The sequence below is a fragment of the Recurvomyces mirabilis genome (genome assembly GCF_035927965.1).
Source record: "Recurvomyces mirabilis strain CCFEE 5264 chromosome Unknown scaffold_14, whole genome shotgun sequence".
Lineage (NCBI taxonomy): Eukaryota > Fungi > Ascomycota > Dothideomycetes > Mycosphaerellales > Teratosphaeriaceae > Recurvomyces > Recurvomyces mirabilis.
Genome location: NW_027041948.1, coordinates 251526 through 274124, shown reverse-complemented (window position 1 = coordinate 274124; position 22599 = coordinate 251526). Strand labels below are relative to the sequence as shown.

Genomic DNA, 22599 nt, shown 5'->3' with positions numbered 1-22599 from the left:
CTATACTCATGTGCTTTCATGTAGATTTAGAGGACGCGTCGTTTACGCGTTTCAATTTAGTAGGGATGGCGGCCTGAGGCACTTAGTGTTTTCGAGGTCAAGCCGACTCCACCATGAGCAGGTGGGTATTGATTCGCAAGCTGGAAACATCAGGTCGACGTCAGATCTTCATTGCTTAGCTGGAGCAATGTTGGTCGGTTGGACGTCTGCGATTTGGCTTTCTCACAGAAATGGAAAGCACTGAGCTCGGGTCACTTGGAGAGAGCCTGCTGCAATGGGTCAATACATTCGAGGAAGGAGGCAATAGCGAACGCTGGGAGAACTTGAGTGACGGCAGGAGGCTATGGAGAATACTACGGGAGGTCGACAAAGACCACTTTTCAGAAGACCTACCAGAACCGGATGTTGGACCAGGGAGTGACTGGACCAGGAAATGGCAGAACCTCAAGCACATCGAGCGGCAGCTTTCGACATACTATCGAGACGTCTGCAATGGGCAAGAGGGGATTGCATCTGACTTCGTGCCGGACTTGAAGGCAGCGGCAGCTGAGACGAATGTAAGGGAACTGGAGAAGCTGATCATGATCATGATTCGTGCTGCTATGGCCTCGCCTGAAGCGAATCAAAAGATGGCGCATAAGTTAATGAGCCTTGGACGGGAAAAGGCGATGTTGATCGCCAACGAGCTGCGGAGCATGCAAGAACACGAATTTAGCGAATCTGAGCCACCGAGCAGGGACGAGTCTGCATATCACTCGGATGCTGAAGGGCCGATCGAGCATCAGAAGGCGAATGGCAATAGAGGTGGTGGTGCTTACAGTGATCCACTACTCGAGCGTGAGGAGGAGCTCCTGCAGGCTCAGGTCACCATTGACAAGTTGCAGGCGAATCAAGCAGCGGCACAACAACAGCTGCAAGAACTGCGGCAGGACAAAGATCGTCTTCAAGAAGCGTTCGATGCTTACAGGACGGAGATCAACAGCAAAGGACGGAAGAACAATGAGGACGATGGATTGAAGAAGCTGCAGCGACAAGCCGAGAACGATCGTGCTTACATCGATGACCTGGAGTCTCAAATGCAGACCTCGCGAGGAAGCATTGAGTCGTACGAGCGGCAGATCGAGAAGCGTAGAGCAGAGGGTGAGGCCAGCCAGCAGCTTCGAGACGATCTACAGATGCTCAAGGCAGAGAACGAGGAGCTTAATCAGAAAGTTCGAGCAAACGAGAACCTCAAAAAGAAGATTCAGACTTTGCAAGAACAGGAGAAAGCTAATCTCAATTTACGAGAAGAACTCAAGGTGGCGACCGAGCGTCTGACTGATCTGGACAGGCTGAAGCAGGTTCAAGCTAGTCTGGAGAAGGAGATCATCGAAAAGAAAGGTTTGATAAGGAACCAGGAGTATCAGATTACTGAGGCGACGACTACACGAAAGCATGCCGAGCACGATGCGAGAGTGCTTGCGCAGAAGCTTGAAGCGGCTAGGGAGAGACATGATCGAGATCATGAAACCTTGGAGGAGCTGAGAGTGCGATTGCAGGACAGTACCCTTGATGCGGCGGTCCCAGCAGACACACCAGCTGAGCAAGTCAAGCAGCTTGTGGACCCTGATGCTGCAGCGAAGAGGGCAATGATTGCAAATGACGACCACAAGAATGTGGCTGAGAAGCTAGCGATGTTGGAACAGCAGCTCGAGGCTGCCGATGCTCGACTCAAGCAGTCCTCACAACGCAATGCAACACTAGAAGAAGAGATGCAGAAGCGCGAGCAAGACGAAGAGGCACAGCGAAAGCTTGCCGAACAAGCATCGAGGTACGAAAGCACGATAGCAGAGCTACGACAAGAAGTCGAGGCCGCCGCTGCAGCTGCAAAATCACAACCACAGAAAGACACTCCTGCTCGTGACCTAGCAGCTCTGCAGAAGGAGAATAGGCTAATGACGAGTGCCTGGTATGATCTCTCGAACAGGATACAGCAGCAGGGTGTTTCGGTCGGAAGACGGAGATATGAGCCCAAGAGTTGGATCGGGAAGCAGCGACAACTCGTTGGGCCGAGTGTTGGATTAGTGAGTTGACATGAACCTGAGGGACATCAATTGTGCTAACATTGTGCAGAATCAGCGATCGTAGGCTTATGATGATGAATCTGGATTGCTATATACCCATATATGCCTGTGTATGCCTAGACTTGTGGCGTCTTGCTCCTATGAGCAACAATTGCTACCATCGCGATTCGCATATACTGCTTCCCACATGAGCAAGACCTGCACATATACTTGGAGGTTATCACAAGAGCTCAAGATGCGGCGGGTCCAAATGAGACTTTTGGCTTGTAAGTTTCGCTCTACAACATACAGTGAAGCTCGGTGTTAGTTTGTTCCTGCCGATAGTGTAGTGTATAGAGTAGTGGTATCCTCACTTACAGTACCTATATTCCTCATCACAACGGTCAATCGCTACAAGCGCCACAAGCTCGGATCAAGTTTCACGTGCTCGTGCGCTTGATTCGTGGCGGTGCTCAACACGCGACGCGCGATTTTGCGAATGCACCTTCCACTTTCGACCTCAGACCTTGGAAGTCATCTTCCACATCAAAAGCGCTGGCGAGCCCTACAAGAGTCTAACAACTGCTACACAGATACTGCGTACGATGCTCGCCACCATCGGCTCACTTGTCGTGCGGGATCATCGGCCGCAGTATGGCGCCCATCGAGGTGGTAGACCTTACTCTGGATTCCGACGATGATGTATCTCCTTCGAAGGCGGCGCTGTCAATCTTGAGCTCCTTCCAAGCGTCGAAAAACACTCAGCAGCCTTCAGGCTTCAAGGGGTCCATCGATGGCCAGCTTCGTCCAATTTCCAGAGAGACCAACGCCCCTCAGCCGCTCAAAAAGTCTTCCAATGTCCTATCATCGAACAAGAAGAGGAGACTTGCGCCACCAGAGGTCTCTTCGACTGCAAAATGTGCCTCGCCAGCGCTTCAGAGCCATGGATTGCTCAATGTTGCCGGGCTTCCTAGCTATCAGAGCACGACGAGTCGACAATCGGAGTCGAGGACGGCCGGCACAGAACTCATCGCTAATTGACCAAAGAGTCCTCTCGCAAATATGCGTCCGTCTGTGGCGCCGACAGCATTGACATCATTGAATAGTGATCTTAGCGCCCGCGTAGTGCCACCAACTTTGCAGCTTGGCAAAGCAGATGATGGACTGAAGGGCAAAAGTGCCGATGTGTCGCTCGCAAAGTCCCCTTTGCCTACCCCGTTGCAGACTTCCCCAGATCACCCTTCAAGTTCTGCGCCACCAGGCGAGCATTCTGAAAGGTCTCGAATTCCATGGCAGATATCGGATGTGTCAGATGTGTCCGACGAGGAGGCGATGCGTCTTAAACGCATTCGAGATTTTGACAACTATCATGCAAGTAGCGGCGTGCGGCACAAGAGCAGTGGGCCGCGCACAGCGCCCATCTCAACCAGTATGAGAGCATCCTTGGACCTTGCGACGTCTCGTCCCTCACCCGGTCTCCAGGTCGAGGCCCAGGTAGTGAAAGGTAGTGAGGATGGGCAGAATGACTCGAGAGCTCGATTGAAGCGCTACTCGGACACAACAAGGTCGCTAAAGCGAAACCTGGCCACACCACCGCTCTCTGACGACCCGCGAACACAATCGAAGCGACATCAGCCTGCCAAACAAGCACTTGAATCGATACCTCAAAGGACCGCGCAGCCGTCTAAAGATGTCGCGACTTACAAGCGAAGCACCGCCGCTCCGGCGCCGGGCAGTCTTGAGCTCAGGAAGAGTAGCGGCTTCCTGGACGATACAGCCACACATCAGGAGGTGTTCAAGGCCGATATCACGCAGAGCACAACAAAATCTGTCCTAACACCTCAAGTGATGGATGAAAAAGCCGCCTCCAGACCTTCCGCTGGATCGTGGTACACGGATAAAGAAAATGCTCTTCTAGCACAATTGAAAGCCATCGACAAGCTAAGCTGGACGGAAATAATGGCATATTTTCCCGAGCGCAGCCTAGGTTCCGTCCAGGTCCATTACTCTACGACGGTGAAGGGGCGTTACCCAGACGCTGCAAAGCAAGCCGTGGTACCGCCAGCGCTGAATCTGGACCATGCTAGTGCACGACGCATTGTCCCCAAAGCTCGGGCGAGACGCATCGAGCTAGAGGTTCATTCGGCACCCAATCGCCGCCGTCGAGGAGGTGGACCATCAGCAGTGGACGGGTTCGTCCCTTGGACCCAAGTCAGTGTTGAGGCTTTAGAGAGGCCCGAAGTCGAGACACCTGTAGAGGATTGGTCGAGCGGTACCGCGTTCGATGACTCCTTGCGCGGGCAGGACCGTGCTTTCCCCAGCAGTCTGGCACGAGTCCTGCGCCAACGTGAGCTGGGCAAGACTGGAAGTCGCGGCTGGTCTTCTGCTCACAAGCGCATCACGGACGAGGCGATCAATCATGTGCTTACGAGTTATACGCCATGTCTACACTTTGAGGCTACTTCTGGAGATGTCACTTGCGTCGCCTGGCGCAACGATGGCGTCGGCTTTGCTGCAGGTTCGATCGCGATTACTGACGATCGATCGATGCAATACAATAGCTCCAGGAATCTGCTTATCGGAGATACATCGAGTTCAGGACTCCAAGAACTGACTGAACATCACATCCCACGCCCTGTGATAAGTGACAGTGATAATCCCAACGCTCTACACTCGATGCGCGAGTCTCAGGATTCTCGTTTGTTCACCACTGTCGCGAACGTCGCATACTCTGCCGACGGCAGCAGGATGTACACCGCTGGCAGCGACAGAATGGCACGTGTTTATACCACCAGCCGGGTCGTCACCAAATACAGCTGTCAATATGCGATTGAGCACGCCGCTGCGGTCGACATTCTAGACCTTCAAGGAGACCTCCTCGCAACAGCATGCCACACAAGCGAGGATGGCAGTATCGCCATTTTCAAATGTACTGAGCAATCATACTCAAAGTTGATGTCCTTCTCACCGACTCGTGCCGACTCCCAGTCGTCTCTACCGACCTTTCCATCCGCCTTGAGATGGGGTGCCGCCTGCCATCATAAGGGCTTACTGCTCGCAGGCTATTCAAGTGACGGCAATGATGAATATCGGGACGCTGTTGGTGAGACTGCTCTATGGAACGTGGAGACAGGACAGCGATTCGACCTAAGCACCACCACTCACAATGTCTTCGACGTGGCGTGGAACCCTTCATCGAGCAGTGCATCAGATGCATTCTGTGTCGCTGGTACTCCTGGACATGGCAGATCAGTCCCGGGACGGAAGAGCGTTGTTCGGTGTTACAGCGTGAACTTATTCCGTGGCAGGGCTAAGCAGGTTCTTGAGTGGGATTGTCCTGCGTATGACATCAACGACGTCCTATACTGCCCCTACGATGATAATCTGATCGCTGCTGGAGCCACTGACGGCAAGGTCTACATTTGGGACAAGCGTTTCGCTTCTCGAAATCAGAACCCAATGCACATCCTGTCGCACGGCGAGTCTTTGAATGTGCTAGACCATGACCGGGAGCGGGAGCTTGTCGACACAGGTGTAAGATTCTTGTCGTGGGGCGCCACTTCGACACGGCTGTATTCTGGGTCATCTGATGGTGTAGTCAAGGTGTGGAATCCGCACAGAGCCCCCGGGTGCGCTTTCGTGGAAGACGTAGCAACTTTCCAGACAGCCATCATGTCTGGTGCGTTCAGCCCTGACTTTAGAAGCTTGCTGGTCGGCGAAGAGCGAGGCAGAATCAATCTGCTCAGAATTGGAGGTTGCGACGATGAAGATGAAAGCACTTTCCCTTCTCGGAGCTTTGGCTTGCATAGCAGCGCTCCAGTCATAAACGACGAACAACGATACGCTGCCGCGAAAACTCTCCTGGACTCCAAACAGATAGAGCTGCGGCCCTGGGGAGCTATGCCAAAGAGACAAGCAGTGCAAGGCTCTGCATACTTGGGTCCGTATTTGCAACCATCTGCGTTGGATTTCGAGCGCGCACAGAATGCCTATGACCAGGCAATACAGCGACAGAGTGCCTTGGGCGCAGACAGTGACTGCGACGGCGAAGATATGAGTAAAGCATTGAGAGATGTAGAAGGTTGCCAAGCGGCATTGACTGCTTTGCGTTGCAGAGAGCTTGCATTTGCAGAGGACGAACCGGTAGCATGTGCCAAGCAGCGTGCATGGCGTCAAGCCGTGAAGCGTCGTATCACGCAGGAAGATGATGCCGACTATTGCAAACTCGACTGCAACTACTTTGCGCCGTCGATAGTGGATGGAGTAGCAGATACACAGGCGTCCGCTCAGCGCATCGCTGGTGCATTGCAGGCTCTGCCGCGAGGCAAACTTGATCTTACACCTCTCGACTGCACGGCGTTATTCGACAATGGTTTCGCGGGGCCGTGCATGTACTGCCCGGCAATATCTGTCAAGAAGCCAGGTATGGCAATCATGCTAAAACAGAAATGCCAGGCGCGCTGTAGAGGGGTCAAGGCAAGACTTACCGGAACATGTCAATCGTGCTCTACAACTGTCAGCACTAAGGACAATGACGGCAAGAGCTCGGAGTCGCCGTGCGCTCGCTGTAGCTTTGCCTGCTTTCGATGCGCGGCGTCCGTACAGCTCCTCGTAGATGGTGCTGGCAAGTCTTGCCTCTTCTGTGCAGCGTGCGACAAAGGGTGGGAGGTGGGTGTGCTTGGGTACGAATTGATACGAGACTCGCGAACGCAGGATAGGCATAGTGCTCCTGAGAATCTCAAAGCACAATTGATTGTTGATGCAGAGCTGCATTACTACCACTCGAAATGGGCCGAGTGAGAGGTAGATAGCTGAAACTAGGACAACTTTTACATCTTCGTCTCGACATCCGTATGTGATGTCTCACGACCAATCTGCTTCTCATCGTCCGCAACAACTGCTTGTCCTCTGATAGTTGGATCAGCGTCCTGGACGACCGGCGGCCCCGTGAAATGCTTTCGTCCGCCGATGAAGTACCACCCAAAGGAGATCGCGGCGAAGCTGTATTGTTATTAGCAGATGAAGAAATATGTCGGGTCATGATGAATACATACCCAGCGAACACGACACTTGCATAATTCATCGACGATGGAGTCACAGGTATCGCCACAGGCATGCAGAATAACACAATAGCCAGAGCGATCCAGACTAAGCAGATCCCATTGATAATGAAGCCAAATCTCCCAAGCGAATAGGTCGAATGTTTCACTAATCTGCGGCCTCGTAGAACACTGACCAGAATGGGAAGACCGTAGCCGCAGGATAAGCAGATAGTTGCAACGCCTGTGAAAGAGCCGAATGCAGCCGTGCTGCCGAAGTAGATGAGGCCGAGTAAGCTGCAAACCACAGTTGAGAGCACTAGACCCCAGAATGGAATGCCAAGCTGTTTATTTGTCGTCCCGAACCAGCGCGAGCCTGGGACACCACCATCGCGAGCGAAGGCGTACGTGCAGCGGCTCGAAGCGGTCAAGGCGCCAATGCCGGCGAAGAACATGATACCAAGAATAAGGAACAATAAGCCGAATCCTCCAGCAGCAGATCCGGTTGCCTGCTTGAAGACGAGACCGATCGGCTGACCATTTGCCGCAGCAAGGAGGTAAGATACTTCCGGGAGCACGAATAGAATAGGTAAGAGGTAGATGACACCTGTAATGCCTGCGGCCGCAACGGAGAGGACCATGGCTTTTGGGACTTCGCGGGCTGGGTTCTGGACTTCTTCGCACCTGTGATACTGATCAGTGATTGCTTCTTTTGATTTTTTGTGATCCACTCACATGGCAGCCACGAGGCCATAGCCTGTCAATGTATACGCAGCCTGAAGCAGGCCGACGAAGAATGAGAAGCCGGCGGGCCATCCGGACAGGCTGGAGTCATAATGAGCGAAGACGAACTCCGCGCTCCGTCTGCCTCCGCGAGCCATGCTCAGGAGCGTGATCAAGATAATGACAACACTTGCGGCAGTCCTAGAATATCTCAGTCAGGCAGAGCTCACGTCACATTAATGCATGTCCGATATCTCACCAGTATATGCACACTTTGTTGATGAGATCGAGATATTTGGCACCATAGGCATTGACGAGGAAGCAGATCAACATGATTGCCCAGAAGCAGAGAACGGTCTGCCATGCGTTGGCTGCCCAGTCTTCTCGCCATAAGCTGATGGCGCTCAGAAGTAATTGAGCGCCTCCGAAGTTGATGCTGAGTGTTACTGTCCAGTTGCCGACCTGTCTCACTGTCAGTATATGAGTCATTGCGTGGCAAGGCTATTTGACATCGTCATACCAGATTCATCCAGCCTGTCGATACTGTCAGCCGAATACTCTTGTAAACAGATGATGTCGCGATATACCCGTGATCCAGCTAGCAATCTTCGCCCAATCCTTCGTAGCCATCATAGCAGACCAGTAATATACACCACCAGCAGTCGGAAACACAGCACAAATCTCTGCTAACGAAGCGGCGATACTCAACGAGATCAATGAAACCAGGACCCAGCCCCATAATATCGTGACGCTCTGCCCATTGGTTAAGGAGATATACATAGTCGTACTGGTCCCATAAGGTACGGCCATAATGGCAAAGGACAGGCCAAGAACACTCAGCATGCTCAGGCTTCGAGGGAGTTCACCTTTGTACCCCAGTTTAGCCAGGTCTGCATCCGCAGCATGTTCGCCAATGGAGGCCTTCCTGTCATTGGTGGCGGACGTGCGTCGAGCGGGATTGTCGTCCATTGTGGTTGATTGATAGGTCTGTTGTGGCTGATAGATAGGTCTAGCAGTATTCATAGGTGAGATAGATCTAATTCAGCCAAATTTATGCATTCGCATCCTAAGTCTAGGTTATGTACGGTGACATGTGAGGAGAAGAAGCAAGGAAAGACCTCACCACGAAGGCCCGGGTTGTCGTTACTCATCCTGTCTGATAAGAAGTGGCCGCAAAGCAGCCGATCTAGAACTATGCCAAGCTCTAGTCTCGAACTTCGCTTGAAGATACGCTTTGCGGAGCCCGCATGGACCGCACGGTGGTGTAACATTTCTAAGTACCGAGTCAGGTGATCTCGTGGGGAGTAGAATGGCATGACATAATTTATCAAGCTCTCTACACGCGATCCATTCACCCATGGGCAGCAGCAGAAGCAACAATTCTATGATCCAAATAGAACTGATCAATCAGACTCCGCCAGATTTCTTGACCATCGACAATGTCGACACCATACAGAGCAGCTTTGGAGCACACAATACAATGCTGCCGCCGACGACCAATTGCCATTGATGCTGTTAAGCAGCGCCCAGTCAAGCAGCGCACACGACAATTCAGCAAGACACAACGACGATGGGTGTCAGATGGTTCAAGGCCACCAACGCCGCCCGGCATGCCAGGACCAAGCAAAGTCGTTGCGCCTAAGACAAGAGTCGCAGTCGGAGTCGTGTTTCTCAGCGCATTAATATACTCGATGGTATCGCACCTCCAGTACGGCCTTCTCGGCATGGACTAACTCACATATAAGGCTACTGGTGACAGACCACCTCCTCCTTCCGCCGACCCCTCCCAGCAACCACCACCCCGCAGCGGCCTCCAACTAGACAGCCCAAGCATAGCAGAGCGAGACAACCTAAGTAAGCGCGAATCCGGCATCTCCGCCACCTCTCCAATGCGTCTGCGCATGGAGGCATTCATTAAAGAGAATCAACAGGACATCGTCCGCACCCTTGAAACCCTCGACGGCACACCCTTCCAGATAGACAAATGGGACCGACCTAATGGCGGCGGTGGAATTAGCTGTGTCCTTCAAGACGGGAACGTATTTGAGAAAGCGGGCGTGAATACGAGTGTGGTTTACGGCACACTGCCGAGAGCGGCGATCAGTCAGATGAGAGTTAATCATAAAGCTCTTGACCCGGATGTGGAGAGTTTGGAGTTCTTTGCGGCGGGTTTGAGTCTGGTGTTGCATCCTGTCAATCCTATGGCGCCGACCGTACATCTGAATTACCGATACTTCGAGACGGCGAATAAAGACGGGAGCACGAATGCATGGTGGTTCGGTGGCGGTACCGATCTAACGCCGAGTTACCTCTTCGACGAGGATGTCATACACTTCCATCGTGGGATCAAGGAGGCTTGCGATGCGCATGACAAAGACTATTATGCACGGTTCAAGAAGTGGTGTGATGAGTACTTCTATGTCAAACATCGAAACGAGACGAGAGGAGTGGGAGGGATCTTCTTCGATGATCTGGACGATACGGAGAAGGATCAGGAATCCTTGTTCGCTTTCATCCAAGGCTGTTTAGGAGCTTTCCTACCCTCATATCTACCAATCATCCAAAAGCGAAAGGAAATGCCGTACACGGAAAAGGAAAAGCAATGGCAACAGCTACGAAGAGGGCGGTATGTGGAGTTCAATCTTGTACATGATAGAGGCACTGCGTTCGGGCTCAATACTCCGGGTGCGAGAATCGAGAGTATCTTGATGAGTCTGCCGCTGACGGCGAGGTGGCAATACCAGCATGAGCCTGAGAAGGGGAGTCGGGAGGAGAGGTTGGTCAATGTGCTCAAGAAGCCTGTGGAGTGGCTGTGAGATGCTGGGATTAGATCATAAAGGATGTGTTGGATAATGAGGTTAGAGGAATATAGGTGTAGACTATATTGTACAGTAGCTGTAAGCAGTAGATGTAATTCTTTGTGATCGTAATGACCCTCTCGTCTGATTGGCTGCTTTGCAAGCCACGCTAGCATTCGGCGTCGAGTTTCTGGTGCTCGAGTCCTGTATGGTAGCTCACAGACCACGTTCGATCTCCGGGACTATCTTGGCCATTGCAGCCGAGCTTCGACTCCATCGCGACGATTCCGTTCGGATTCGTGTCGCCAGATTGTGTGAGCTCCATGACCAGATCTTGGATCGAATGCGCGACATTCACGGGCTCAAATTCGTTGCGCCTTCCTTCCTCCCACTTCACTTCATATACCCATGCGCACTCAACCACTCCTTCACGATCGCAGAGTCCCTCTCCTTGTACTTAGCTTGGCCCTTGATAGTATCGCTGACCACAGCCAAACCACGATCGAACCCTCCCGTATCCTTATCCTTGAAAAAGTCCTGGATATCCTTTTCAACTTCGAAGCTAGCGTAATGCTTCAAGCCCGTGCGCAAGAAACGCTCCTTGACTACACCGACACCAAGCTTCTGCGACAGCATGTCCCAGTTCGCTTTCACATACTCCCATACGGCGATGTTTACTTTGCTGTTGTTTCCGAGCGACGAGCCAGGGGTGTGGATATCTTGCGTGGCTACGTTGCCTGCGAAAGCCCAGTCCAGGTATTCTTTGGCTAGATCCCTGGTCTGCACTTTGCCCATGGCTGTGAGAGCAATCTCCTTGCCATCGACGGAAGTGGTGTGGAGATACTCGTCCTGCACATCGTGGTAGGCTTGAGCTCCACCAGTCCTGATGACAGTCTGGAAGACTGAGCTACGCAGCGATGGATCAATAGCTTTCTTATCACCAGCCTTGAAACTCTCAAACTGCTCATGCGCTTTCTTGACGACAGTCTCGTGGCCTAATGAGCCGGCCGTTCGCAGCAGGAGAGTCCGGAGCTGGCCAGTCAACCAATCCTCGTCTGGCTTCTTATCCCAGCCAACATCTTCGGTCGCTGCGGTGACGAGCTTCAGCGAGTACGCTCGCAGACCAGCGGCCACCTTCTCATCCTCCCCGAAGGTCGACCTGATCTTGCCTAGGCTAGAGAGGACTTCAGACCAGACCAAATAGTTGCGCTCGGCAGCGAAACCTTCCATGAACGACAAGACCGCGGCCGTCGTGCCTTCGCCTGCGAGTGCCATGGCTGCTGCATCACCAACGAGACCGATCTTGTCTTGTACTGTCAGCTTATCAAGACTTTTGCTGAGCTCGATCAAACGCTGTGGCGGGTAGTTGGTGCGATAAAATGCCGTCTGGTCGCTATTGATCTTGTAAAAGGTTGTATCGAGGTCCCGATAAGTATCTTGCTTCTCCAGCAATGGCTCGCGCTTGGCATCAGTAGCTTGTGGACCAGTCTTGAGGCCGAGAGGTATCCACCATGTAGTCTCGTCCTCCTCCGACCTGACTTCACCAGCCGACAAGAAGCGACTTTGCCTGACGGAGATCTGTCCTGGCTCTTCCGCTACTGTGATGACTGGGAAGCCGATTTTCCTGATCCACGGGTCCATGACAGACTTGATATCCTGGCCGGAAGCCTTGCTGACTGCAGCCCAAAGATCGTTCGTCGTGGCGTTGCTGTATTGATGTGCCTTGAGATAGTCGGCGACACCTTGCAAGAATACCTCGACACCAAGATGCGACGCAAGCATACGGATAACCGAGCTTCCCTTCGAGTATGAAATGGCGTCAAAGATCTGATTGACCTCGAGCGCATCTCGAACGGGCACTTCGATAGGATGCGAAGTCCTGAGACCATCAAGACCGAACGCTGTTTGCACTGCATCGCCCACGAACTGGCCCCAGACGTTCCATTCAGGATGTAAGTGATCCACAGCATACCATCCCACCCATGTCGCAAAACCCTCGTTCAACCATAATTCGTTCCACCAATCCATGGTGACTAAATTGCCAAACCATTGATGAGCAAGCTCATGCGCTACAACGTAGACCACACGATTCTTGTACTTCTGATCACTGGCATACTCATCAAACAGGACAGCTGTTGATCGATATGTTACCAGACCCCAGTTCTCCATGGCACCCATCGCAAACTCATGAACAGCGAGCAGGTCGGCCTTTGGTAGCGGGTAGTCGATCTGGAACTTCTCCGAGTAAAGGTCGATGATCCGATGAGCTGCCTCCAGAGCCAGCCTCCCTTGCTCCTTCAGACCTTTTGTGGTGTATACACGGACTGGAAGGTTCTTGCCGTTGTACTTTCGTTTCGTGAAGTCTTCCACGTACTCGAAGTCGCCAAAGGCCCATGCTAGCAGATACGTGCTCATCTTCGGCGTTGTTTCGAAAGTCACGACCTGAAAGCCGTCACGCTTACTCTTCTTGGTCTCCTTGACCGGCATGTTGCTGAGAGCAGTCTGGCCTTCGGGTATCTCCATCTCGAAATCGAAGGTGGCCTTCAAGTTGGGCTCGTCGAAGCAAGGAAATGCTTGCCGAGCATCCGTGGCTTCGAATTGTGTGCTGAACATGTAGTACTTGTCGTCCACCTTCACAGTGCTCTTCGAAGGCTCTGCGGTCGGCTTGTAGACAGCACGGCTCATGCCAGCCATCTGATCGTTGATGACGCCCTCGAACTTGATCGACAAGACTGCCTTGGGTGACCCCGATATCGCTTGATCAAAGCCGAGCGTACATTGATGAGCTTTCTCGTTGTATGAGATCTTGGAGGCCTTCACCGAAGATGCAGTCTTGCCAGCTTCTGACAACACTTCTGCTGAGTGCACCTTGACATTCAGGGTATTGAGTGTAATGCTCTTTGTCGAGTTCTTGACCTCGAGATCTATGTCCACCTTCCCGCTATACTTCCAATCACCACCAAACTGTAGATCGAACAGAGAAATGGCGTAGTGAATCGGCTTGACATCCGTCGGGAGAATGTCGCGGTCGGACGCCATCTTGACGAGTGTGCTGGATGCTTCGCTGGAGCAATATCGAAGTTGTAGCTGTTTTTGTACAGGAGTGAGCCTTACCTTGGGTCTGCTGCGGCTACTGCAGGTAGATATAGCTGGAGAGTGCGTGAGGTGAATGCGAGATGCCTTAAAAAGGAAGGAGCTACGCAGTGGTTGCCCCGCTATTCTTGCTCGCCCCACCAGTGCTGTGCAATGCGAAGAGGCTTGTACAACATGTGAGAGCCTCGGGGATAAGGACATGGGAGACGTGATGAAGAGCACGAGTATGAACGCACGATGTACGCTGACGCAGGGACAAATGAGACTAAGCTCGAGCCTGCCGACTCCACAAAATTAACAGGTGAGCACGTGACGGTCGAAGGCATTGTCATAGGATACAGAAACCGCAGGAGAATCGATGAATGGTGCTGCCTCAAGAGAGAGACTTCGGCGTCCTGCTGTACGTCGTCCAAGCGTACCTGATTCTAGTGAAACGCTCTCCATGGCCTTTACGCCAACTCCATTATTCTCATGATGCCCAGCTTTACAGTCGTATAATAACATCGACACAAGGCAGCCGTATCTGTCTCGTTTCCAGTATGCCTTTGAGCCATGCGAACCCGCTCTTACTCGCGTTCACGCTGACCGTCTCACCACCCATGCGCCGTTTCACTCCATCGATCGCGGCACTTGCTAATGATCCGCCCGTCCCATTTATCGCAGAGACTGCTAGACTTGCCGTCTCCAGCACTGCATCCGTGATCGTTCCATTCCCGCTGACGAGTGAAGATAATGTTTCGCTGGCGGAAAGTGTTTGCTCGATTGAAGGTCGCCATCGTGGTTCAAACCAGTCGGCTTTGAAGTCGAAGAGGGAGAATACTATGAGGATGAGGAGAGCGGAGCAGTACATGCATGGTCGTTGGAGTGCCTGTGAACGACGGTCAGTACAGCAGTAAAACTTGATTGAGGTGGACGTCTTACATATGCTCCCGTCAAGAAAAGGATGATGTAGACTGGTGAAGCGCCAGTCATGAAGACCAGCAAGGGCAGCCAAACCCGGAGACAATACTGAGCTAGATCAGCGAGATCCTTCATTCTATCTTCGACGAAGCGTACCATCTTGCCAATACTGCTTCCTCTCACGGGGTTTCCGCCTCCTGCGAGCGGTGCTGTAGTCCTCCTAACGTATCCGGATATATTGAGAGAGCACTATGCCATGTTTCGGAGCCCTAAGAATGTTGATGTATGAGGTCAGACTCCATGAAATTGGTCGCGTGAGTGCCGTAGACTTGCAGTGACTATCACATGCTGAAGACAATCGCTATGTGATCTCGGATAATCTATGCTCCGGGCCGATTGTGTGCTCCTCTTCACTTCACTTCTTTCTCTACATCTCCTTGCCATGCCCAGCGAACATTGGTCACAGTGGCAAGCTCGCGCGCGGTGAGTCCCAACATCATGGAAGAGTAAGTTCTTATCTCCCGTGATACAACATCATTTGATCTGGTGACAATATGCTCAGTCAGCTGGCCCCTAATGAGCATCTGGAGAATCAAGGTCGGAACGACTATACTGTCAAGCACATATGTTGTCGGATTCCGAATCTCCAGTACATCGCTCTTGTCTCACTCGACACCATCACAGCTCGCATAACTTCACTCGGCCCCTCCCGTGCCTTGATCACAAGGTCAAGTAGCCCCAAGCTCTGTTATATCTACCAGCCTCCCTCCCACCATCATACCTTCCACCTACAATACCTTTTGATCTACTTCCACAACATTTCCTCTGAGCTCTTTTCCTACTTAGGTTCCTCATAGTACTCTCACGCCTAGACACTGGATTTGCTAACACCACTCCACGACCCCACGACCATCATGGCCTCTGGAGAACTAGGGCCTGGTGTTGATGACTCACAGCTCTCCCAAACGTTGCTGGGAAAGCGTAAGCGTAACGATGACCTGGAAGATGGCAGCAGTGATGATGCAAGTGAGCCTGGCGCCGGCAATGGAAATATCGATGGCAACGCGGATGTTGACGACAGCTTGTTTATCCCCGAGGACAACAACATGAGTCTTGTGCCTTATGGTACTGTCTTCGACGAGGAGAACGACAGCATGGCTGGTGATATGGTCGAAGAGGACGTGTTTGACGAGGATGCTCTCGGTATGCTGGACAACCATGATCGTATTACCTATACGGAAGTTAGCGAGAAGTTCCCGAGTCGTGCCATCTACGACGACAAGGTTCCAGCTATCAAAAATTCACTCGCCGAAATACCGCAAAAGGTTCTCGACATCCTGCTCCCGCACAAGTGCGATCTTGTGCACTTGCAAACACACATAGCAGCAGCAGGCGAGCTTGCACACGTCCCCAAGTCGAAAAAACCAAGAATTGCATTGATTGGCAACGCTGGCGTCGGTACGAGTCCTCCATTGCTCATCTCAAAATTCTCGCTGACAGACTTTAGGCAAGAGCTCCACTCTCAACGCGCTTACGGACATTCCTGAGCTGGCAAAATCCGTATGTCTGTCGCTCTCTCTAACACGCCAGGTACTGACGTTTCATAGCTCGCTGGTGGCCAAAGCTGCACCTGTGTTCCCACCGAGTACAGTGGACCTTTTGCAGACCAGACTAAGAAGTATGCAGCCATCATTCGTTACTTCGGGGTGCGAGCTATTCGGCGACTCCTCGAGGAGTACATCGAGCACTACAACACATTCTACCACGAAGCCGATGATGACTGGGACCAAGAGACACGCCAGATGTTCGATCGTCGTGCGAAAAATGCTCTTATGATCTTCCAGATCCTGTTTCGCGACTGGAAAGAGTTCAGCTCCCGTCAGACTGCCAAGTCTTTCCTGGATACGTGCTATGCCCAGCATAATACCACTGTCATCGATCTCATGGTCAAATCTTGTGACGACAAGGTCAAGAATAAGCCATATGTTAATCACCGGTACTCAGACAAAGTGGAAGCGTCTACAAGGAGTAGACTCCGCGAGCTGATTGACCCACTCATCGGTTCCAAGTCGAGCAACAAGGAGGCCACATTGTGGCCTTTGGTAAAACAAGTATTCATTGGTGTAGAGGGATCCCGTGTTCTGGACCAGCTCACTCTCATCGACCTACCTGGCCTGAGTGACAGTCTTTCTTCTCGCCACGAGCTCTGCAGCAAGTATATCAAGACGTGTGATTGGATTTGGGCAGTCGCGCCGATCAGCCGCGTGATTGACGACAATCTGATCTTCGGTATCGTGCAACGCTATGGCAAGCTGTTCCGCGGCCGGATCATGATCATCTGCACACACTCTGATGCGGACATCGATACGAGATTGTACCGGGAGCTTCGAGACGGCGGCATAGACATGCAACCTTACGCTGAAGCGACCCTCGAGATGAAAGCGTTGACCAAAGCTGCGAATGCGCTTGCGAGTGAAGTCAGGCGCGAAAGGAGGGACAAGCGACGCACCAAAGACCAGATGCGACTTACAGATCAGAAGCGCGATCAGGTCGAGAACATGGAGCAAAAGCTCAAGGCACTAGAGCTCCAACAGACCGAACACATCGTCAAAGCCCGCAACGAGTACGTTACACAGGAACTGCAGCTTGGGTTTGAGGATTATCTGCCCAACGGCATGACGCTCGCAGTCCATTGCATCTCCAATATGCATTAGGAGGCGATCAAGAGCGGCCGCTCGGCAGGCAACAACTACCTAAGCCCAAAGTCCACAGGGGTGCCCGCTCTACGCAATTGTGCACTCGAGCTAGCTGCCCCTGGTCCACTGCAAACTCTGGAGACTTACTGCCAAATCGATATGCTGGTCTTCTTGAAGAACTTGCAGTTGTGGGTCAAGACCACCACCATAGACCGCCGCCGTACTCTCATCCTGCTTGCCAAGATGCCTCTAGATAAGCTCGACGGCCGTCTTGATGCTCGTGTGACAGCCTTTGACAACGGTATTGACAGTTTCCTTACTGGTCCGCTGCGCCAGCGGTGGACATCGACCCGCCAGACTGCTTTGGACATCCTTACCAAGAAGCGTCAGAAGCACTCATCGACATTGCGAGCTTTTATCCGAAGGAACGGCAACCATTCTACTCAGCTCTGCCCAAAAGAGTCCTGGAACGAACAGTTCATCAAGGGTATCACCAACTTCATCAGCGAGCATTGGGAGGAATTCGAGAGTAGTAAGGCTGCCATCACGGAGCAGTTGAACGATGCACTCGCAAGGGATATGCGTGCCATCCTGCCCGCAATGTCAAGTAAGTACTTCAAAGAGCTTTTGAGGTATTACTAACAATCGAACAGGAGACCATCCATCTAGTATGGCGGCGCTACCAGTCGATCGTCTCGAGGAACTGGTCGAGGCACAAATCAGTGCTCTCAACAACATCTTCCGGAGCGACATGTACCCTTATTCCCAGGGTCTTCGGTAAGAGAGTTGCCCGATGATCCTGACATTCAGAGCTAATCTCTACAGGAATATCAAAATGGATGCGACCCACGACAGCGATGCAAACTACTTCTCCCGATCCATCACACCGGTCTACAGGAACTGCAAGCTCGATAGCGGTATTAGGCCCAGGCCCCCCTACAGCATAGGAGGACTGACATATCGCAGGCGCTGGTGTGACCAAACGCTCCATGGACAAAATCGAGACGCACCTTTCGAAGAAGTTGAAAGACTCTCCTTTCATCACAGTCGAGCATCGGCTGGCCAAGGCTTTGCGCAAGAATGACGAGAAGCACGTTCGGGCTACCATCAAGGACAAGACCACAGCTATCTTCGAGAGCCTCTACGGCTCCTTCGACAGATTAATCGACAAGACCGTGGAGGATCCAAGGGAGAAGCGCGCACGTCAGGATTTGATGAAAGTGTTACCAGCTCTGGAGAAGTCGTACAAGGAGGCAGTCAAGACTTTGGAGCAGGTCAAGGCGAAGTACGAGATCAAGGCCGAGAACATGTGAAGAGTGTGAGTAAGGAAGGCTTGGCGGTATACTCTCGTGGCACTGGTTGCTGTGAGCTTGGGGCCTGGAGTCTCGCGACTAGGAATGGCTGCATATGCTTCATGATTTACGATACTCAGAACCCAGGTAGGGGCTACGACTGCGACACAGAATAGCTCTTGTACTTCCATGACCTAATCAAGATCTTGACTGAGAAGGGGAAATGACATTGAACTGAAGTCTGGCGTATTTCATCATATGCTGCCTGCAACACCGCGCCTCGCAAAACCTCAACAAAATCTGCTGGTATTCGCGAGGACGTCTACGCCTCAAACGCCCACTACTCATGTTGCCACCTGCATACGTAGCCACAGAATGCACTACTCGCATCGCATGGTTCGCGTAAATGCCATTTCCTCAGTGCACAGAAATCATGTCGCGTCGAAGTTAACAGCACTGCCCCTTCTTTGTCGCATCGCCGGGGGGGTGAGATGGGCCGAGTGGGATGCTCTGCCCTGCGCCTGGTCCTTGGGATGGTTCGCCTGGGAAGGTCAGCCTTGTCCTCTGCACTACATCAGGGTGCACATACCCTGGTCGAGCGCCTTGCTCGAGACAATGCGGTAGATCTCTGTAGCACGCGATTAGCATTCAATGGATCCATCATACTCCCACAAGTCATCCATACCAGTCAACTCATTTTGGAACGCCAGCTCAACATTACTCGCATCCAAAGCCGACGTCTCAATGAAGCTCAAACTGTGCTGACTCGCAAACTCCTTGGCCTCCTCAGTCGGCACCGCCCTCAAATGCCTCAAATCACTCTTGTTGCCCACCAACATGATCACAATATTCGTATCCGCATGATCTCTCAGCTCCTTCAGCCACCTCGTCACATTCTCGTACGTCTGGTGCTTGCTGATATCGTAGACGAGGAGGGCTCCGACAGCACCACGGTAGTAGGCTGAAGTAATGGCGCGGTAGCGTTCTTGACCCGCGGTATCCCAGATCTGGGCTTTGATGGTCTTGGCGTCGACTTGGATGCTGCGGGTTGCGAATTCGACACCGATGGTTGATTTGCTGTCGAGGTTGAACTCGTTGCGGGTGAAACGCGAGAGGAGGTTGGATTTGCCGACGCCGGAGTCGCCGATCAGGACAACTTTGAAGAGGTACTGTGAGTGAGGAGAGTGTATACATTAGCATGTGATATGGTGGGGTGGTAGTAGAGTAGGCGGTAGGTAGGCATACGTCGTACTCATCGTTCGCCATGTTGGCAGCGCAGTTATTGTATGATTGGAGGCGAGGATGTATACGTGTTGCGACGATTCAACGGCCACGGCGGGGTGTGTAGGTAGTCAGTGCGTTTGCTGGATGTATCGGTTATGATTGATAGGGAGAAGTGGTAACCACATGCCGCCTTGCTGGACGAGGGTCCTCTTGGCGTTTGCTCACGCGCTAGCCTCTTTATTCCGCGCTAGTCTCGCTCCTTCCCTCGTGGCGAAGGGCAGTAGCACATGAGACCATGTGACATCCGCCTACAGTCAATACCTTTGCGTCGAGGTGGCGTGGCGAGGAGCTGACTCAAATAATTCTAATCTTGTTTGACAGACTGAATGTCGAGCTGCTGTTTCTCGCCGGCATCACTTCCTTGCTCCGTTTCATGAGCAGATATTAGATATGGCAGACTCAGACAACGACGAGGATGATGTTCGGAGTGGGAAAAGGTCGATGGTGTCGCGACCAAAGGACCGAGTCCAGGCAAGATGGGAGGAGGCAGCTAATCGCAATTGGGAGCTTCAAGAAGGGGCAGATGGTAGTATTGAGGGAGTGTTAGGTGGGCTTGAGGAAGCAGGCAAGCGGAAGAGGTCTGCCACCTACTTTCTTGATTCTCTAAAACGGTACTAATGATGAAGCAGGCTGCTCAAGGACACGACGCCCCTCCAGCGAGGAATTATCCGACATACACTTCTGGTTCTGGACTTATCCACGGCCATGAACGAGAAGGACCTGCGACCCACTCGTCACTTGCTAACCATCAAGTACACCATCATGTTCGTGCGCGAGTTCTTCGAGCAGAACCCGATCTCCCAATTAGGCATCCTCGGCATGAGAGAAGGCCTAGCAATCCGAGTTAGCGATATGTCAGGCAACCCCAACGACCACATCTCGGCGCTGAAAATCCTTCGTGGTACTGAACCTAAAGGCAACCCTTCTCTGCAGAATGCCCTAGACATGGCCCGAGCAGCACTATACCACACGCCCTCCCACGGAACACGTGAGGTAGTGATCATCCTCGGTGCACTCCTTTCCTCCGACCCAGGCGACATCCACGACACGATCAAAGCCTGCATCCGGGATCGCATACGAGTCCGGATAATTGGTCTAGCCGCTCAAATGCACATCTGTGCTGAGATCTGCCGCAAAACAAATGGGGGCGATGAGAACTACTACGATGTGGCGATTGACGAAGTAGATTACAAGCAGCAACTCATGGCCATTACCACTCCTCCCGTCCTTCGTGTTACGGACGCTGACTCCTCGGACACTCAAGGCAAGAATCAGTCTGCTCTACTAATGATGGGGTTCCCATCCAGGATTGTGGAGGAGAAAGCCACACTTTGTGCTTGTCATGGGAACCTGACACGGGGCGGATATCTTTGCAGTCGGTGCAAGGCTAAGGTCTGCAATTTACCTGCTACTTGTCCAACGTGCGATCTGACGTTGATCCTCTCAACGCATCTGGCGAGGTCGTATCACCATCTATTTCCACTACGGAACTGGAGTGAAGTCTCATGGAGTCGAGCACGAACGAAAGGCACCACACAATGTTATGGCTGTCTATCTTCTTTCCCAGCTGTACCTAAGCAGCATGAAGTGGCAAATGGTACTGAGCACGACCAAGGTGCTGCGAAGACGAAGAGAGCAGAAGGTGCATCGGAGAGTAGCAGGTACGAGTGTGAGGCGTGCGGAGATCACTTTTGCATTGACTGTGATGTCTTCTGCCACGAGGTTGTGCATAACTGCCCTGGCTGTCAGAGTACGGTACCGGCAGATATTAGCGAGAAGACGAACGGTGACTGAGCACTCGCTTCGTTGTACCAGAGTGCTACGACATAGTCTCACGACATGAGGCTAAACCCAACAATGCCGACATCTTTGGGTCGGAATTTTTGGAGGCCATCAACCGCACCCATCTCCTTCTCTCTGCCCGTTGCAAGAACTTCACCACAGGCATCACGATGGCGACCTCATCACCACGACTGCTTGGGCCGCCACCTGAGCTTCGCTGCATGATCTACGAGTACATACTCAGCGGCTATCAGCTCCGCCTGAAAACACACATGCCACCTGCAGATTGGCGAACTCTCACGCCAGCGAAGCTGTTCATGTCTCCAACAGCCTTGATCGCAACGAACAGCAAGCTTCGCCGTGAAGTCCAGGACATGCTACCCAAGTATCCGCCGCCTCCGCCACAAATGCTAGTGGGCAAGCCAATCAAGGTGACGGTACTGGACATGCACTTCGGCAACCTCATACTCTACGCTCAGTTCGCACGATCACTGCGCTACTTCAGGTGGGGACCAACTCCACTCCTTCGACTCAACATCACCCTTGTTTTCCGAAGGTTCGATGTGGATGGTTATCAACCAAGACTGGAAAGGTGGCTAGAGTGCTGCAAGAGTATGGGCATATGTGCAACCTACCATGCGGACACTGGGAACTCGCAGCCGCTGATGTTTCCTGCCGTGTGGTGGGGTGCGTCTCTTGAAACCAGCACCAGAGCCTACGAGGGAGCGAAAGTACGCAGAGCGCTTGGGCTTTTGCTCGAGACATTGTCACAGTGAGTAACACTACCTGATCTTACACGATGTAGTTGTCCTTGGCTACTTGACCATGGGCATCCCACGAAGCTTGAATGACGCTCGAACTGTCACGGCGTTCGTGAAAGTTTAGCTGCACCCTTTTGCCCTGTCACCGTGCAAAAGTGTCCGGCATGGTTGATTTTCACTTGGAATCGC

General features: G+C 52.4%; 11 protein-coding genes across 11 annotated transcripts; 8 read left to right on the top strand and 3 right to left on the bottom strand.

The window, feature by feature from the left end:
• Positions 1-230: 230 nt before the first annotated feature.
• On the top strand, positions 231-2127 carry LTS14_005746 (uncharacterized protein; the record flags this gene model as incomplete). Its single annotated transcript, XM_064838444.1, has 2 exons — positions 231-2063; positions 2113-2127. The coding sequence occupies 2 exons, from the start codon at positions 231-233 to the stop codon at positions 2125-2127; spliced, it is 1848 nt and encodes a 615-aa protein (XP_064693898.1).
• Positions 2128-2696: 569 nt separating this feature from the next.
• On the top strand, positions 2697-3083 carry LTS14_005745 (uncharacterized protein; the record flags this gene model as incomplete). Its single annotated transcript, XM_064838443.1, has 1 exon — positions 2697-3083. The coding sequence occupies one exon, from the start codon at positions 2697-2699 to the stop codon at positions 3081-3083; it is 387 nt and encodes a 128-aa protein (XP_064693897.1).
• A 21-nt stretch (positions 3084-3104) lies between these two features.
• LTS14_005744 (uncharacterized protein) lies at positions 3105-6508 on the top strand (the record flags this gene model as incomplete). The annotated part of the gene is made up of 2 exons (XM_064838442.1): positions 3105-6465; positions 6489-6508. The coding sequence occupies 2 exons, from the start codon at positions 3105-3107 to the stop codon at positions 6506-6508; spliced, it is 3381 nt and encodes a 1126-aa protein (XP_064693896.1).
• Positions 6509-6871: 363 nt separating this feature from the next.
• Positions 6872-8773, bottom strand: LTS14_005743 (uncharacterized protein; the record flags this gene model as incomplete). Its single annotated transcript, XM_064838441.1, has 6 exons — positions 6872-7043; positions 7097-7765; positions 7817-8005; positions 8064-8266; positions 8325-8338; positions 8392-8773. The coding sequence occupies 6 exons, from the start codon at positions 8771-8773 to the stop codon at positions 6872-6874; spliced, it is 1629 nt and encodes a 542-aa protein (XP_064693895.1).
• Positions 8774-9243: 470 nt separating this feature from the next.
• HGT3_2 (Ribulose bisphosphate carboxylase large chain) lies at positions 9244-10620 on the top strand (the record flags this gene model as incomplete). The annotated part of the gene is made up of 2 exons (XM_064838440.1): positions 9244-9498; positions 9550-10620. 2 exons carry the CDS (start codon positions 9244-9246, stop codon positions 10618-10620), a joined length of 1326 nt encoding a protein of 441 aa, XP_064693894.1.
• Positions 10621-10995: 375 nt separating this feature from the next.
• On the bottom strand, positions 10996-13641 carry LTS14_005741 (uncharacterized protein; the record flags this gene model as incomplete). Its single annotated transcript, XM_064838439.1, has 1 exon — positions 10996-13641. The coding sequence occupies one exon, from the start codon at positions 13639-13641 to the stop codon at positions 10996-10998; it is 2646 nt and encodes an 881-aa protein (XP_064693893.1).
• A 1868-nt stretch (positions 13642-15509) lies between these two features.
• On the top strand, positions 15510-17309 carry LTS14_005740 (uncharacterized protein; the record flags this gene model as incomplete). The annotated part of the gene is made up of 3 exons (XM_064838438.1): positions 15510-16053; positions 16103-16155; positions 16203-17309. 3 exons carry the CDS (start codon positions 15510-15512, stop codon positions 17307-17309), a joined length of 1704 nt encoding a protein of 567 aa, XP_064693892.1.
• A 141-nt stretch (positions 17310-17450) lies between these two features.
• LTS14_005739 (uncharacterized protein) lies at positions 17451-18604 on the top strand (the record flags this gene model as incomplete). The annotated part of the gene is made up of 4 exons (XM_064838437.1): positions 17451-17898; positions 17945-18068; positions 18117-18208; positions 18258-18604. 4 exons carry the CDS (start codon positions 17451-17453, stop codon positions 18602-18604), a joined length of 1011 nt encoding a protein of 336 aa, XP_064693891.1.
• A 548-nt stretch (positions 18605-19152) lies between these two features.
• Positions 19153-19849, bottom strand: YPT31 (Rab GTPase ypt31; the record flags this gene model as incomplete). Its single annotated transcript, XM_064838436.1, has 3 exons — positions 19153-19211; positions 19269-19752; positions 19829-19849. The coding sequence occupies 3 exons, from the start codon at positions 19847-19849 to the stop codon at positions 19153-19155; spliced, it is 564 nt and encodes a 187-aa protein (XP_064693890.1).
• Positions 19850-20257: 408 nt separating this feature from the next.
• Positions 20258-21661, top strand: LTS14_005737 (uncharacterized protein; the record flags this gene model as incomplete). The annotated part of the gene is made up of 2 exons (XM_064838435.1): positions 20258-20445; positions 20497-21661. 2 exons carry the CDS (start codon positions 20258-20260, stop codon positions 21659-21661), a joined length of 1353 nt encoding a protein of 450 aa, XP_064693889.1.
• A 158-nt stretch (positions 21662-21819) lies between these two features.
• Positions 21820-22425, top strand: LTS14_005736 (uncharacterized protein; the record flags this gene model as incomplete). The annotated part of the gene is made up of 1 exon (XM_064838434.1): positions 21820-22425. One exon carries the CDS (start codon positions 21820-21822, stop codon positions 22423-22425), a length of 606 nt encoding a protein of 201 aa, XP_064693888.1.
• Positions 22426-22599: the final 174 nt, after the last annotated feature.